General features: G+C 37.9%; 2 protein-coding genes across 4 annotated transcripts; both read right to left on the bottom strand.

Moving 5' to 3' along the window:
- LOC109723815 lies at positions 1261 to 3428 on the bottom strand. Its single transcript, XM_020252299.1, has 2 exons — positions 3239 to 3428; positions 1261 to 2769 (listed from the first exon to the last, which is right to left on the bottom strand). The coding sequence occupies exon 2, from the start codon at positions 2734 to 2736 to the stop codon at positions 1261 to 1263; it is 1476 nt and encodes a 491-aa protein (XP_020107888.1). The 5' UTR covers positions 2737 to 2769; positions 3239 to 3428.
- LOC109724127 (D-alanine--D-alanine ligase) lies at positions 5835 to 16851 on the bottom strand. Of its 3 annotated transcripts, XM_020252822.1 has the most exons (24): positions 16261 to 16843; positions 15192 to 15263; positions 14891 to 14934; positions 14693 to 14804; positions 14303 to 14374; positions 13003 to 13065; positions 12719 to 12796; positions 12532 to 12624; positions 12328 to 12447; positions 11527 to 11610; positions 11192 to 11407; positions 11024 to 11071; positions 10363 to 10617; positions 9720 to 9823; positions 9333 to 9577; positions 9192 to 9260; positions 9038 to 9102; positions 8311 to 8480; positions 8147 to 8225; positions 7677 to 7932; positions 7339 to 7384; positions 7069 to 7177; positions 6431 to 6493; positions 5835 to 6325 (listed from the first exon to the last, which is right to left on the bottom strand). In XM_020252822.1, exons 1-24 carry the CDS (start codon positions 16597 to 16599, stop codon positions 6245 to 6247), a joined length of 2883 nt encoding a protein of 960 aa, XP_020108411.1. In that variant the 5' UTR covers positions 16600 to 16843; the 3' UTR covers positions 5835 to 6244. The 3 variants fall into 3 exon arrangements, 2 of the variants coding, with proteins under 2 accessions (XP_020108411.1, XP_020108412.1); XR_002219832.1 differs by lacking the exons at positions 5835 to 6325; positions 6431 to 6493; positions 7069 to 7177; positions 7339 to 7384; positions 7677 to 7932 and having other exon boundaries at positions 8311 to 8439; positions 16261 to 16848; XM_020252823.1 differs by lacking the exons at positions 5835 to 6325; positions 6431 to 6493; positions 7069 to 7177; ... (6 more) ...; positions 9333 to 9577; positions 9720 to 9823 and having other exon boundaries at positions 10403 to 10537; positions 16261 to 16851.

Genomic DNA, 17481 nt, shown 5'->3' with positions numbered 1-17481 from the left:
TGTATTGGCTCAAAGAGACCAATATCCTACCATACGACAGAAGGCCAGGTTGGGCCGAGTCATATTAGAAACTGTGGAAGACCGGGTTAAGTCGAGTCATGTTAGAAGTAGCATAAGTCTGATTGGACCGAGCCACAAGCTAAACTTGTGGAAGTTTTATCTATACGCTTTAAGTCAATTAGTTGTATATTTCTAACAGCTTGAGCTTTTGAAATTAATAATTTGCACTAACAGACTAGCACATTGCATCCTTCAGATACAAATAGTAGGGGGTGATTGAGCTTTCTCATGTTGTGACTTAATCATATTAGAGACTTCTGCTATATTATTTGTGAGACCCCACGTAGTTCTATATAAAATATAATAGGGTTAAAACTTTTAATCCGGCTTAAATATTTTGAGAGGTGGCTAGACCTAAGAGATTAAGAGAGTTAAGCGTGCTAGGACTAGAGTAATCTTAAGATGTGTGACTCTCTGAGAAGTTGGGGCGTCACAGTTAGTATTAGAGCCAATTACCAGCCGAAGTGTGGGATGAGTCTCGGCTAAGCCAAAATTATACAGCGGGGAGAGCGAGGCTCTCATACTGTTAATTGTTGTTGGTGGAGCGCAGCTCATCCGAATGTAAGTTTAGGCTAGCAAGACAAGTCTCACATCGCCTGATACTTGTGAATCTGAGCCTGATAAGAACGTTTGGACTTAAAGAGGGAGAGATTGTAAGACCCCATGTAGTCCTATATATAAAATATAATAGGGCTAAAACTTTTAACCAGTTTTAAGCATTTTGAGCGGTGGCTAGGACCAAGAGAATAAAAAAGTTAAGCAGTTTGGGCGGTGTGAAGAAGCGACGTCAATTTTTACTTTTATTTTTTATTTTCTTCACTTGAGTCAATTAGCTCAACAATGGGACCTAAAACAACAACTCAAGCAATAGATTAACAACTAGAATTCACAACTAATTAAAAATATGAACCTGTTTGAATTCGACCTTAATCACCCTTAAATGTACATTCCCCAATTACAATAAACAAGATTTAAATACACAAGTAATTTGACACCAAAAGGCGTCTCCTCAATCACAGGAGCAAATCCAGTAGAACAAGAAAAATAGAAAAAGGAAAATAAAAAATAAAAAAAGCTATTATGTAGCTGCATAATAAATTCCTGAGCTACTTATCCTCAAATTGTATTAGTGGTGGAAGAGGAGGCCTCATGGTGTGGATGCCCCCATACGTAGAAGATCTCTCAAAAGCAATATGCAACTCACCAGCACCAGCAGCAGCACCAGCACCACCACCACCACCACCATTCAAATTCTCTCCAAAACTCGGCCCGAGCTTCGGCGGGCACGAAAAGCTCCGCGAACCGTCGACGATACTCCACGTCGTAGAAATTCCCCGTCCGCACTTCCTGAGCCAACGAACACGGCCAGCAGAACAGCCACTGAACGCAGTCGGTCACCGACGGGCGGCCGCAGCAAAACGGGTTCGGCGGCAGCTTGAACCTCTTCCTCATTTGAATCCTCCAGTACCCGCCGTATAGCAAACCGAACACGCCCACGACGATCCCTAAGATCTCCACGGCTTCCTGTATCGTGTCGTTGTGGATGTTCAGCGCCGATATGCCGAAGATGAGGAAGGGAGCAATGCAGAGGAGAACGAACGTGCAGATGTGCACGTACATGTTCCCGAAGCCGAGCCGCTCCATGTTCCACCCGAACACGCAGAAGGTGCAGAGGGAGGAGAGGCAGAACACGGTCACGTCGTCCCAGCAATCGAACAGCCCGCCGATCCATTCGGGGCTCGTGACGACGACCCTCCGGTTGTAGATCCTAAATTCCGTCTGGTCTGATGATCCTGCTGCCTGACCTCTTCCTGCAGACTCCTCTTCGGCGGGCTCGTCGTACTTCCTGCCGAGCGGGCTGCGGGCGGTGTAGATCCCTGCGATGATCGGGCATGCGGAGCCGATACCGTAGCCGAGGTTCAATGCCCAGCTAGGCCGGTTGTGCCGGTTGTAGGCCCAGAAGAGCGCGCAGCAGAAGAACTGCGCGAAGCAGGTGATGTGAAGCAAGGAGACTACGACCATGAGGTGGAGCCTCTCGCGGGGCCGGGGGGCCGCGTCTTTGCAGTAGACTCTGCGCAGCTCGGGGCGGTCGGCGGGCCGCCAGCGGAGGATCAGCACCAGGTGGTAGAGCAGCCGCGGGTAGTAGTACAAGGATATGATGGTGAAGAGAGCGTTCAGGATCTGGTTCACGACCTCGGTCCACTTCTTGCGCCGCGTGCTGCTCGGTATGGCGCCGTTGAGAATTCCGGCCATGAGGAGTAGGAGCAAGAAGAGGCAGATGAACACGAGGACCAGCCATATGAACGTGGCGATGTTCGCGGGGTCTCTGATCCATTTCTTGAACGAATTCAGCAATCCCCGCCAGCTGATCTTCCGGACGAACGGCACGCGGAAGCGCCGCCCGCCGCGCCGGAGGAACGCGAAAGGCGAGCCGGAGGCCGTCCGGAACCAGTCTCCGGATGGCCGAGCTCGGAGGAAGTCGAGGAACCGCTCCTCGCGGTGTTGGCTCTGCGTCATCAGCCCCTGCTCGACGGCCGGGATGTACACGGGGATGTAATCCGACAGACGCATTCTGGTGCGGCTTCCGCCTTCTTCTTCGATTTCGTCTTTGTGCTTTTCGCCGTTCTCCGGCGCCGCCGTCGTCGCCGTCGTCGTCGTCATCGTCGTCGGAAGCATTTCGCGTCAACGGCTCAACAAACAACTGAGCACCTGCAGATTTAACCGAAACTGAATATCAAACCTGATGATGATCAGCTGAGGTGTGCTACTACTTAATTTTGTTCTTTTTTGTACGTCTATCTTTTACTCATGTATAGAATTAATTACTCATCCAATCCACAAAGTCTCTGATTAATAATTTCATTGATTGATGGGCACTTTGATTGCTTTTGTTTCTAAATTTTTTTGAACCGTGTTGATAAATAATCCTCTGCAAATTGAAGGAGAACAAAAACTAGACAAAATTTAGCTTAAGTTTAAAAGGATTAGCAATCCCAAAATTACAAACAACAAATCACAAAAATATTGATGTACCAAAACTGCCCGAGTATCAAGCACTTGTCCCAAATTCACACACAAAAGGGGGGGGAAAGAAACAACAACTAAATTATTGCAAAAACCATTGAATAAAAACCAGCAACTATATAAATTTCAATCGAAAGGATGAATTTTTGAGTACCTCATGATATTCAGAATAGATATAGAGAGGAAATTAAGAAGCTATCTCTTTGCTCTCCACCTTTTTTCCCTGGAAACTCCACTTCTAATTAAAAGACCTCAAGTCGAAGAATAAGTTTAATTATACATCTATGTACACATATTGATTGATATAATATATAAGTTTGGGCAAGTACTAGCTGTTTTCTCTTTATTTATTTATTTATACATTTAAAGCTACATTTCTCTCTCCAAAGTCCAAACCGTTGGGTTTGGTCAAAGGTTGATTATTAATTATAAAATTAAAAACTTGGCATGGTACGCACGCACGATATATATATATATATATATATATATATATATATATATATNATATATTGCTGCTGAATAATTATTACTGAATATAAATTTTAAAAATACTATTTTTTGGCAGCTTAAAATTTTAAAATAATTAATTATTTTTATAAAATAATAGAGTAAGAGACGTTGTTGAATTCGAATCTTATAAGCCAATATCAAAGATGCTGATTTTCGGCGATTTAAGCTTTTTGAAGTAATGGACTATTTTAAGATAAAATTAGAAGGGTGTCGGAGTGCAAATATGGTGGCTTAGAGGGGGTTGAGTGTAAAACGCGTCCTTGCCGGAGTATGTGGGGAGGGAAGACTGCAAATGGGAAGGGGAAGTCAAAGAAGGCGGGTGACAGACGGGGATGGGAGAGGGTTTATTCAAATGTTGGTTGATTTCTTTGGCTTTGACAAAAGCAGAGGAGAGGGGCAAAACCGACGTGGTTGACCAACCACGTGCGGTGCACGTGGGAGATCTGATGAGTTGGATCTTTAATATTTTTATTTATTTATACGGAACCAAACATATCTTAAAATCTATTAATTTCACCTAAAACTAAAAATAATGAAAACTTTTTTGATAGAATTTCTAGAAGTTTCTAGCAGGTGATCATCTGATGCAGAGGATCGGCGTAGTTATGGACAAAAATTTTATGGGCAGATCGGCGCACGTGACCGATCCGACGGATGCCTTTCTCAATTTTTTTTTTCTCTCTCTCTAAAAATACATGACTTTTTTTTTTATCCATCCGTGACAATCGAATCGGCCACGTTGCGCTGATCCGTATAGTCTCCAAACTTGCTTATAAAATTTTTGTCCCTTAGTTATTATAATATAAAGTCATTTGTCCTTACTAAAGAAGATTATGGTATTTGACAGATGTGATAAGAAGTGCGATGAAATATCTCTAATGAAATATTATATTTAGCTTTTAAATCATTTTTTTTCAAAACAAGATAAATTATTTTGCAACTAAAATAAACAATTCTAACACATTATAACAAGATCTTTTAATGAACAAAAATCAAACTTCTCACTTTCAATTATACAAAAAAGTATTCATACTGTGTAATTTTTTAGATGTCCTTTTTGACATCCGAAAATGAGCCTCCATTAACATGTTTGGATATATAAATATTTCATTCAATATATTCAAAAACTTTGTATATTTCATAAATGAGAAATATGAGTGAATGTTTAGGATTAAATACCGTATTTAGATTTCACGTTATTTTTTTAGAAATAAAATAAATCATCTCGCAATCGAAAATATGCAATACAATCGGATCATACACATTACAACTATTCAAGGAGCAAAAATTTAACTTTTTTTTTCACAATTCTACTAGAAAATTTTAGTACGGAAAAAATAATCAAACGATAACTGAAATAGTCCAAGCATTGATTATGCTCGACGTTGAATAATAAGCTAATAATAATAGAGTGGACCCTTAAACCTGCCCTTCTTTGTTGACTTTCACATGTATCTCGATTATGTGGCTCCATTAAAGTAGATAATTTAGAAGTCCCCTTCAATTGTAGACTCCCACATGAAGAGGATTGTGTTGCGCAGGTCAAGTGCGACCTGATCATTGCTTTTTTATTTTTTATATTTGAATAATTACTTCTTTAATCAGGATTTTGCTTCCTCCGGGGCTGCTTACGCTATCATCGTCTCATCGAAACCCTTTATGATAATGTCTACGGGCTTTTAACTTTAGAGAAAAAGAACAAAAAAATCTCTACAACTTAGTTTTCCTTCAGAAATAGACAGGTTTGTATCAATTATCTTATGTGCTCCGTGAATACATTCTGCTGCTACTGATGAACAGCAAGACTACTCCGCTGTCGGAAGTAAGATGCAGTGTGAACACCCAGTTATTTATTTGGAAAAAAAAGGCTTCGAAACAAATTCGCATGTTGATGCAGATCATATTAATAGTAGCATGTCTCTACCCTCTCAGCCCAGGTAATGTTGATGCATCGACATCGCTTCAAATTCGCATTAGAGCACATAAAAACATTCATCTTTCAAAAGTAAGAAGGTGAAAAATTGTCAAGTCAACTCTTAAGTTGAACTAAACCCATCATCGTTGGACTAAGTCCTTGGATGCAACCTATGGTTTAATAAAATATTATTCTAAACCAACTTCTGGATGCGAGAATAATAAGTGCTAGGACAAAAACTATAATCTTCGGGTCAAAATAAGCAGGGGAGCATTTTTCAGCATTTTCCATACGTCACTTCAGACAATTTGAAATGCCTTAAGCAATAGTAGTCAAGATGCAACTCTGTATCATCAGAAGCTTTGGATTACATTCGCAGCAGTGTGCAATTATTGACTTGTCAAAAGCCCTTTCTTTTTATCGACGTAAAGGCTGGTTCTCAACTGTATGATCGACAATGATAAATGCCAACTATAAGATCGATCGATAATGATAAATGCCCTAATTACCAGCTAAGCAACATAAATGACTTGGACACAATGGGATTTGATCAATTGTTTAACTTGCTTGTTAAAGCACTTCAACCTGGTGTTCCGATGAAGCTAAACCCAATGGGGTCGAGTTTGGATACAAACTGAAAGGTTCTGAATGCATTTACTTTACCTTGACAAGGTAACTGAAAAACCAGGTTTCAGAAGCCCAAGACTTGAAGAGCTTCGTATTTACAAACAGGGTCTATTTACACCTTTCAAGAGCCAAGTTGAGAAGCTTCCGGAAAAACTGCCGGGGGTATATGGGCGGCTGCTCTGCAAGTGCCTGAAACAGGAATGGAACAGAAATATGATTCAAAACTGTTGGCGTAATGACATTACTTCAGCAGTTGTTGCTCAATTTTCTTCTTTTTTTTTAAAAAAATATTACCTGGTGAATCAAGACGGTGGACGGAGTCATCCCAGGAACAGTATTAACCTCTATCACCAAAACCTTGCAACAACAATTTAAGCAGAAGGAATAATTATATTTCACAATTATGAAGTTCTAGTTAAAAAAGAACCCAGTTCGATAACTATAGTATTGCCTAATCAAAACAAGCTTGTTTAACTTCGGAGTATCCATTCATGTGATTTCTGCTTTCAATTTCGCAGATGATGAAACAGCTGATTGTTTTGGGAGTCTTGAATGTTAGTTTAACTTATCAGCATGTATTCAGCTGGGAAAGGAAATATGAGTTGCGCCCCAATTTTCATTTTTAATTAGGTGAAGGAAATTGGATTGAGCAGGGTTTTATTACTTTTATATATAGTCCCCGTTCGAAAACTCTCATTATTTCGAGTCTTATTAGCTCATCAGCAAAAAGCACCTCCACATCGGAGGTTGCGGTACAAGTTTGGCCAATGGCTTTGTGCATAGAGCAGCTGTGGAGTTGTGCAACGCTTATGGCCCATCAGAAAATGAAGTGGAGTACCCAACATCCTTAATTGAACAGACAAATAACTAGTGTAGAAAACAGTAAAAACATGATGAAAAGAAAATGAGAGAGACCACAGAAGTCGACTTACCTCTCCACTGCGCACATTCACAAATGCATCAATGCGCGAGAACCCTTCCAACCCCAATGTATTAGCTATTGCCTCTATCCTCTCTTTACAAGTTTGCAAAGCCTCAGTGCTGAAGAAAACGAGCCAAAGAAGTTCTCAGAAGATCGGCATAAAGCCAAGAAGAATCTTGAACTAAATAGAATGCCTAGATGAGAAGAGGAGTGATATGCGTGCTTCCACAGATCTTCCCTAGAAAAGAAGTTTCTAGTTGCAAAGTTTAAGAAAGTGAACCTGATAATTGTCGTTGGAGGTGGTGTCAAGTTTATGCCAGTACCACCTACAATCAAAAGTAACTTCTAAGAGTAAATACAAACTTGAATCAAAATTTTATTTTTTATTTTTTTTGTTACCTTTTAACCACAACTAACCCTAGACAGGCATGCATATAACATATATAGAAATGGATTACATTTTCAAGGAATCAAACAGACAATGAACTGATTTGAGACAATAACAAGTTTTGAGGGATTTATGTCTGTAATTTACAAATAAACACATTATTCTTGAACGGGTGGATGAGATCTATCACTGTTTTCTAGGACAAACCCATGTAAACCAGATATGCATACCTTGGAATTTTTCTTCAAGAGATAATATATCACCGCTTTCTTTGACGGTGATGCTTGGACTCAACGAGTGCATATTTCCACGCGTACCAACAACACCAACAGTCACTTCCACCCATTCATTTTGCCCCTCCCAAATAAGGCGGCGAACACTTTCATCCGCTGATTTATGTGAAACAATTATTTCATCGGTCTCAATAAAGGGCTCAAAGATTAGTGATTTGGGAGGAGGGATAGGCATCTCAATTACACCATGTGCCTGGGAAATTTAAGTTGAATGTCAATTTACAGCAAACAGCAAGATCTGTAAAAGAAACTATGAGAGGCTTATGATAGTCTCGAAAGGTTTTGCATGAGCTTGTTGAAAGAAAAAGAGCAAAAGAAATTTCGCAAGCAATAGTAATACACTGCACAAATCTAGGAAGAAAGAAAAAAAAAAAGAAATGGTTTTGCTGGAAGCTAGAAGTGCATACCTTTGAGAAACTATTAGCAGGTATCCGCGGCAAGAAATTTCGCAATGCATCTACATAGACTTCTAGATCTTTTACAAAGCTGCCATGTGGTGCAAGTACACCATCAAGACTCAAATACAAAACCCATAATCTAATCATAGGGAGACAGGAGAATACTTGCATACCGTAGTCTAGCAACTCCTGTTGAGCATCCATCACGAGCTGGTTTCACACACAATGTTTTAGACTGAAGTTTTGTTGTCAAGTCATTCCAAATACCAGCTAGCGAAGATTTCATTAGCTCCTCTGTGCTCCTTACATCCTTAGGTATCGTAAGTACTCCAGAACTTTTTAACTTTGTAAAGAGAACAAAATCAAAATTCCAGGAGGCGGACAACAAAATATTGCAAAATTTTTATCTAGAAACAATTTGGTTGTACCATAGAAATACTACAGTAACACAAAGTAGACAGTTCAAATGTCTACTTTGGTTGAATCTATAAGCAATAAAATAAGAGCACAGACAAGAAACTAGATATTGACATAGAGGAATTATGAAGGCAGGCACTAGGGCATATTTTTTTCTTTTTTTCTTTTTTTTAGCACAAAAGACACTATACAGAGTGCTAACAACGGTAAATGTAATTTAAGCAAAAATAGGTTTTGAGGCAGATTTCATAAGTCATGTACCGTGTAGAGCTAAAGCGACAAAAGATCTATTTCCTGACAAATGAGCACTATAGAGTACATTACCCATAGAAATCTAAGAGAAGAGCATAGTTTAACTGTTATAAAAATTTAGGTAATCTTAATTAGTTGCAATCCTTTACCATCACTGGAATCTCTTCAGCAATAACAGATACTACGGTTTAGAAGTAAAGCTTGATGCTGATAAGTAATAAAATATTATACATGGGTAAGAGCAAGCGCAGTTGCAACTTTGTCCATGCAAATTTTTGAAGCTATAGGTCCAGGGCCTGCATGAGAAAAAATTATTATGTTAGATTTCCTAACATACCTGGGAATTATCAACTAAATAATGAAAACAACCACAAAAAACTGAAACCTGTGTAAGGAATTCCTGCGGTTTCTAATAAAGATTGAAGAGTGCCATCCTCGCCAATGCCACCATGCACTGCAGGAACAGAAACTCAAGAATACATAAGTGCAAATCAATTTTATTAGTTATCCACGGTTCAGAAAGCACCTGCAATGAACACTATTGCATCAACTTCCTTAGCATGTTTGATCCACTGCTCCAGTGAATATTTGACAGGTGGTTTGTCCATACTGTCAAACCCTGTAAACCAATTATGCCAGCTTAGAGCTTCTTCAAGTTCAATCATCACTTGATCTCGCAGATGAGATGTTAATGCAGCCCTATCTGGTTCAATTGCCTCAATGCATGCAGCATAAACCTCCTCTGTGGTATGCCGTAGAACCAGAGAATAGCTGTCACAGACAGATGATAGAACCAAGTGATAAACTATGCAAAAAGTTAAAAAGCTGCAGAAGAAATACCTCACATTGCTGGGCCTTTTATCCATTCAAATCCTCTTTAATAGGAAATACAATCAATTTAATAGATACTTACGGTAAAGTCCAAACAGTTCTTGAACTGCCATGCTCATCTACATCCTGACGCTGGGCAGGTGAATATCCATTGCTTGGTGCAAGCAAACATGGAGTGACATCAAGCTAAAGACAGAAGGATAGCAATTGCAAGGAAATAAGTTAAACATGAAAAAAAGAAACAGCACAAATAGGAGTCAAGAAATTAAATAATAGCAAGACAAAACTTGCAGTGGCAACTGCTGAGGCAAAAGAAGATATCAAAGAACTACTAGAGTATCAGAAATTACAGAAAATAAAAACATGGAGGACTAATGAATGGTAAACAACTAATTGAAAGAAAAATTATGAGGTAAAGAAGTACAAGAGAGACAGAAGTTTTCTATATGTGCTGTTTCTCATCCTTTGAACTTATTATGAGCTATGTATTTTATTTGATAGAAAGCTAAATGAAGATCTATTAAATATAGATGACAAATTATCTTATATTAGCAAATTTTGCTTTGCAACCACCATTTCTGGTACCACAAATAAGCAAAACAAGGAACACAACTGTCAGAAATATGGGCTTATGTACCAATGGAATTAAGCAGGAATTTTTTGCAGCTAATAATTTAATACCAAGTAAAAAATAACCAAGCTTTTACTCAGTTTTAAGGGCTTACATCATCAAACCCTTGCAGGTTAAGCCAGACATTTGTTCCACTCATGAGAGATACTTGACGTTCTGAAGTTTCTCCTCCAAAGACAACAAATACCTTCCGAGTCCCCCTATCTCTTGGAATGAATTCAGTATTTTGTGCTGGTCGCAGATTTCTAGATAAGGCATTCCATGCATTACTGCGTGGTAGAAGAGAAGGATATCGCAAGCAAGCATGTTGGATAACGGTACGGAGAATTTGCGAATGAGAAAATCCAACCTGAAAAATAAAAATTTCTCGTATCATATCAGTACCTGAGATAAAGAATTTATGTACTGCTAAACTCAAGTAGATAGGTAACTAGAAAACAAGACCGATAAAATTTAAAATAATTAGATAGCATTTATGCATACTAACTCAAGCTAAAAGCACGTAGCAATATCTAGTGAACAAACAAAACGGTGTTCATCTCCCCGTGAACAGTAGTTCAGTAATCAAGTAGACATACTGCTCATGAAGGCATAACAAAAGCAATGTTTGAAAACCAAGAAAAGAAATTCAGTACAATGAAGGAAGTAATAAGTTTATGAACAATTCATGTCCAACTAACCTTTAGGGACTTGGATCAGATAAAACATCACAATAATTTGAATTAAATGTGAAAATATATAAGCAGTATCAGTACCTTGGAGGCTTGTTGGAATAAGAAGCTGGTTTGCTCCATACCGCTTATCTACATTCAGATTGGAAAGAGAAATTATGCACATTTAAGAGTTCCAAACAGCATAAGAGTAGAGATTAAACCACAGACAAGAAATAACAAAAGAAACTCTATGCTACTCTAGTTTCTTACCAAGTTGATGTCAGTAAAAATGATGGTACCCCATTTAGTTACTCCAATTCTGTTATTGTTTTCTACTGATGATAGCATACTATCAGGAGCAGGTAAAAACCAGCCATCAATCCGAGCAAAGTCATGCAGATGAAGCCGCTGAAACAATAGGGATGCCCCTTCTCTTATACATTGAATTACATCAGTTGGAAAGCGTGGAGGAGTATGGTAAGCAACCTGCAAGAGAATTAATTCCAGGGCAGAGGTTAAAAGAGGAAATCATACAAACAGGTCTGCGAGCAATGGATTCTATCGGAAGCCAAAAAACTATAAGAAATTCATCTACATTCCAGTACCTGTTGCGTTGGAAGATATTTCCTGCGATAGTTGAAAATTGTATCCTCCTGGACATTATTATCAGTACAAAATTGAAGTTCTACCTGCAAAAGGAAAATTCTCTATCACTTTTGATACATTTTTAAAATTACTTCATTACTCTGAGTGTCCCAATAACTTTTCTGCAGATCTTCAGATGTATAAATTCAGATAACCTATTAGAATGATATTAAAAAAAAGCATGCTCTTTCAAAGTCATGTTTTGCTTTATAACAAAGAACCTCGTATAGACATTTAATATTGTTCTCATATCTGCTAAAGAATTTTCTACAAAACTTGTTTCTAAATGGAACTGTGGATTAGCACGGGTTGAGAATGTGATAAAGCATCCATAAGACATCCCAACACTTGAATAAAGATGACTAGAGGTTATTCAGTTTATGTTAATTGTTGCTAAACAAATATAGAGAACCAAGTATTGGTTTATCATGTTAAAGTACTTCTGAATTATTGGACTCAAGATTATAGGATCATTGACTGGGTTTATACAGAGTTTTTTGAAATTGTTGGCTTATCATAGAATAATTTTGAAATAGTTAGATTCAAAATAAAGTACTCAAAGAGATGGTGTAAAAGCTCGAGCAAGAAAATAGCAAAAGAGTTGATATATTGTAGTATGAATGACATCAATAAGGCATCAATAAAAAAATATGGTGGAATAAGAAGTATGCCACCACCACCAACAAGTTCTTTAAAACACAAACTTAACCTAGCTTTCTACTATTGAACCAAAAAGATTAATTACGTGATAGAGAACCTACTTCAGTTGGGAGAAGAACAACAGGCTGGCAATCAGTAGCTGTCCCAACATCGATGACAATTGCTGTAAACTCACTACCACCTTCCAGAAAAACTTCAATAAGAACTTCAGTATCAATGCCCTGTAGCCGGCAGGAATTCAAAAGGTTCAATATGTCTTTCCTGTCTCATGATAGCTCCGAAAGGTGATACTGAAATTTCTTTACCTCTGAAATTATACTAATAGCTTTTCTGATGGCATCATCAACACCACGAGCCACTGCGACCCCAATGCTTGATCCTGCCTTTGTTGGCTTGACCTTGAAATCAGTCATAACAAGCATAACGACTTACCTATATGATTGTATCCGAATAAAGATATTCAAAGCTTAAAACAAGCAATTCATGCCTTACCACAACTTTGCCATTTTCTCTGTTCAGATCAATGCTTTCAAACCACTGGTCCAGTTTTGCCTTATCTATATGATTTTCCTATTTTTTTCATCAAAACTATAACTTAATACAATAAAGAGGAGAAAAAAGAAGGATGCAAACTTCTCGTACATATGAGAAAATACAAAATAAGGTCGCAAACTTTTACCAGAATAATATGCAATTCCAAGTAATTATATCATGACAAATATATATGATAAACACATTAGATTTGTCTCACAAAAGATAACAGTTTAGTTTCAAACCTTCACAAGAACACTAGGTACTGTCACAAAACCCAGTTTGTTGAGCTCCACGGAAGCATTGTACTACAAACCAAATGGATGTAAAGAAAAACACATTAGTACAATGAGCATGAGCTTCAAATTAAATCAGACATCAAATTGGAAAAAGCAAATTAAAAAAAATCTCATCCTTTTGAGAGAGAAATATATATTACTAATATTTGTTTAAATCTCCACCATGTAAGATAAAATGAAGCTGATGCTGAGATAATGAGAGAAACATGGATGTTACTTGCACTAATAGTGAAAACTATAAAATATTGGAGCACTTAATGTATGTGCATCATGATCATATAAGGCACTTAATATCCATGATATAGAGAAAAAATATCCTTCTTTTCTCTGCCAATTAACTCTTATCCTAGTTCCTATTTGTGAAATATATAAATTTCATGAAGAACTTAACATATAGCAGATGAGTTGAGCTCTGTGCAACTACACCACGAAGAAGTCTCAACTACCAATTCCTCACCATGAGCAGACCACCAACTTGACAGAACGGGGTAATAATCAACTAGTATTATAATTGCCTGGACCGTGTTCATGAACAACAGAAATATGTTCATGTTTTAATGAATTAATTTAGGACATATATTTGCAAGATTTGCCATGCTTTCTTTTTGTAAAGTAAACCAATATTTGGCTCAAAGTTCCTTTAGGAAATCTGAAAGCATATCTAGTTATCCTTTTTTTTATTAAACAGGGATATACCCTATTTGAAAGTTGATAACAGTTGCAGGGTTGGAATTACACGGGCCCAAAAGGTCCCCAACCTGATCGCCAACAAACAGAAAAGTACTCTATCGAAAAACTACCCTTACAAATTACCATGGACAGCTTTGCTGATCAACAGATAAATACACTGAGTGTACTACTGGGGTCATCTAACTAAGCATTTGTTGCTCCAAGGTGGTGCACATAACATAGAAACATGCCATGCTGGTCTTTACAGGAACATGCCAAGATAGGCAGTACTCTGTCAAAAGTAACGAAGAAAAACTGTGATAAAAGATGTCTATTCTGACTAAAGAGTTACATATAGTTAAAAAGCCTATGACTGTACTTATCATGCAACAAAAGAGGGAAGACAAGGTTTCTCCCAAGGAAGATCATCAAGATTGGACAACAGATTGTGAAGCATTTACAATTTGCCCCCCAAAAGCAATTGTCAAGTTCAAATCAATGCACCACTAAAATACAACATCACAAAATTGCCTGCCATCTAACATATTCAAAAAGAAAGAGAAAGCATATAGGGTACCTTGTCAAATGCTCGGCGGCATTCCTCTGAGGATGTACCGACAAATGGAACATTTGCTTTCTCCAAGAGCTCCTAAATGTACCAAAATGCAGACCAGGCAAGCTGATCAAATTAAACATACGGAATGCATTTATGCATGTGTGTAGCTATATAATCTAATCTAAATTAGGACGTTCATGTTCTGCACCACATGTCACTTCAATATTGAAGTCCACATTCAGGAAAGGCGGGAGCAATGAGACAGCAGCACAAAGGATGCAGAGTACATGAAATACATGCGATTGCATGCGTGTTAGCAATATTCTTCTCATGTAAATGCTCTATCATAATATTATTCTATGTAAATATAGCAGATTGCAATAGTATTTGCTTTCCTTCCATCACACAGACCTGAATGCCGCCATCTTCACCAAAACGACCATGGATGACAGGGAATACTATGTCAACAGAGGAAGCAAGATGCTGTGCAAAGTCAGATAGCGAGTGAAAGCCTTGGGCAAGGCTGCAGAAAAGAAAGAAGAAAGCACATCACTCCAAAATATGTCATAGTGATAAAATAGGGAAAATTTTGCAAAGAAATGAGCAAACCTTTCAAGTTTGAAATCAAAATCTGCAGGCGTATTAGAGTATAACTGTGAAATGCCAAAAAAAAGAGGAAATGATGTCATGAACTCTTAGTTTATAGGAGGAAATCTTTAATAATATATGTGCCTTTGCCAGCGTTAAAAGTACGGATACTAACATGGCAAAACACATAATGGAGCTCAGCCATAAGAATCATCAGCAGGCAAGTGTATATAATCTCTCAGACATTTGAAAGTTATATTGGTTAAATAATAGCATTATAACAATCCACTTTTATTAGAAGACCACTATGATGTTCACCAACCTGTGCCGGCGATATTGCATATGCATTCAGATCATTATCAATATAATAACAGCTGACCAGCAAATCTTCTCCCTGTAAAGAAATCAGAAGATTGAATGGCACAAATTATTTTCCGAAACTTGCAGCTGTATTATACCACTTTTGCAACTAATACATTTACTACATTCTGCATCTGAAAAGTTGATTGATCAAGAAATATAGATATATCTTAAGTTATTGTTGTCTAACAAATCTAAATTTCATATCCAAAACCCAACAAGTAATCAAATTTGTTGTTTTTTCAGCAATAATGGAGGAGGAATTGCATCAACAGCATGTAATGGTCCACTCTGGGCAACTTCGTAGCTATTATAGCTTAGAGACGATGCATGACGCACATCCTTAATCCTCCTTGCTTAAGAAAACAACAACAATATTAAATATAAAAATATATAAACGTCGTTCTCTAAAAGTTTAAGCTGAATGGTGTTTAAATATTTTTATAGAACTTATGCAACAATATTAAGCTTTATACAACTTTTGCAACAATATTAAGCTTTTAGAGTACAATGGTTATTTCACATGGTGACATGACTCGAACTCAGGATCTCATATTCTGATACTATGTTAAATAATATGAAACAACCGTTGTCCTTTAAAAACTTAAGCTGAACGGTGTTTAAATATTTTTATATTTAACACTCTTCCACCACGTCTGGGTTCGAGGTTTTTTATAGGCCCATGACGTGGACTTGAATTAAACGGGAGGAAACTAATAATGCTAGAAGTCTATCGTGACTCAAATTTAAAACCTTCTACTTTGATATCATGAGAAATAATCGTCGTACCCTAAAAGTTTAAGCTTAACGGTGTTTAAATAATTTTATATTTAACAAACAACAACAACAACAACAACAAAAAGTAAAAATTTGATCCTTGCTTCACATGGTCAGGTGGAAACAGGGAGACAGTAAAGGTAAAAGTTGATCCTTTCTTAACATGCTCTCGTGCCCAAGCCAAGTAATCAAGGAATTAAGGAATAGAAGCATTAAAGTGCACACTTGAGACTTCCAATCAAAGCAACGGTCACCTCTATGTGATCGAGCACTGATCTCGCCGAGTTCAACGAGATTCCGCGCTCCGCCGAAGGCCCGCCGCACACCAACCCGACCCTCAGAGGCCTCCCTTCCTCCTCTCCCTCCTCTCCACCCCCCTTCTCCTCCTTCCTCTTCCACCTCTCCTCAACCACGGCGCCTAACTCCGCCGATGCTCGCGGCGCCCGCGCCACGACCCCACGCTCCCCCAAAACCCTACAACCCGGGGCCGGGTTCAAAGCCAGGTCCCTCGATCGCGCGATCCGACGAGGCTCGCGGCGGTCGGGGACATTGATGGCGCGGCCGGGGACGTAGGACCGAGAGAGTGACGCCATGGGAGGAGGAGGACGACGAGGAGGGGAGTGATTGGAGAGCTAGTGTTTTGGTTTAGGGAGAAGGTGAGGGGAAGTGGAGTTGGGGACTACGTGGGGTTTTCGCTTTGTTGTGAAAAAAAAAAAGAAAGAGAGGGGGAATACGAGAGCGAGCGAGGAAAACGACCGCGGAATCGTCGTCTTCTTCATTGGCTCCGTCTTTTTCCTTCCCACTTCCGAAGCTCCAACTCACACTCAAACACTACACTACACTGTGCCTCACGAGCGGTGCCATTTTATTTTTTTGCATTTATATATGCTTTTCTATGTGTACTTTTTTTTAATAAAAAACAATCATATTCTTCAAATTTTATATTATTATATTTATTTATATCGAAAGCTTTTGTCGTTGCACTTCATAGAATTTGTGAATTTGTTTCCAAACCGATAAAATTACGAACAAAATAGAAATAAATATAATCGAAAAAAAAACTACTAAAATATATAATAAAATAATATTTTTAAAAATATTTATATTGTTAATATGCAATCTAAAGATATGTTATAATACGTTACAAGTCGTATGTGGCGTAGAGAAGATTTTTTCTCAGCTTAAGTTTATATAAATTTTTTTATGATGAAATATCATCATCGATCAACTTATAACAACAAATTAAACATAAATATAATCTACTGTATATAAACTTTTCAAAAATCAATTTTCGTTATTTTATTACACTAATTATCTAGTAATCCAATTATCACAAATTATCTAATAACATTGTTGAAAATTATTAATTTTGTGAATTGGTCACACTTAAAAAAATATACAAAGACCATAAAAAGATCAAAAAATTCGATTTTATTCATCAAATCAAATATCTCCTAATTAAAAATAATTCGAAA

Source organism: Ananas comosus, linkage group 18 (assembly GCF_001540865.1).
Source record: "Ananas comosus cultivar F153 linkage group 18, ASM154086v1, whole genome shotgun sequence".
Lineage (NCBI taxonomy): Eukaryota > Viridiplantae > Streptophyta > Magnoliopsida > Poales > Bromeliaceae > Ananas > Ananas comosus.
The sequence above is the reverse complement of the archived record's forward strand: the minus strand, read 5'-3'. Positions and strand labels throughout refer to the sequence as shown.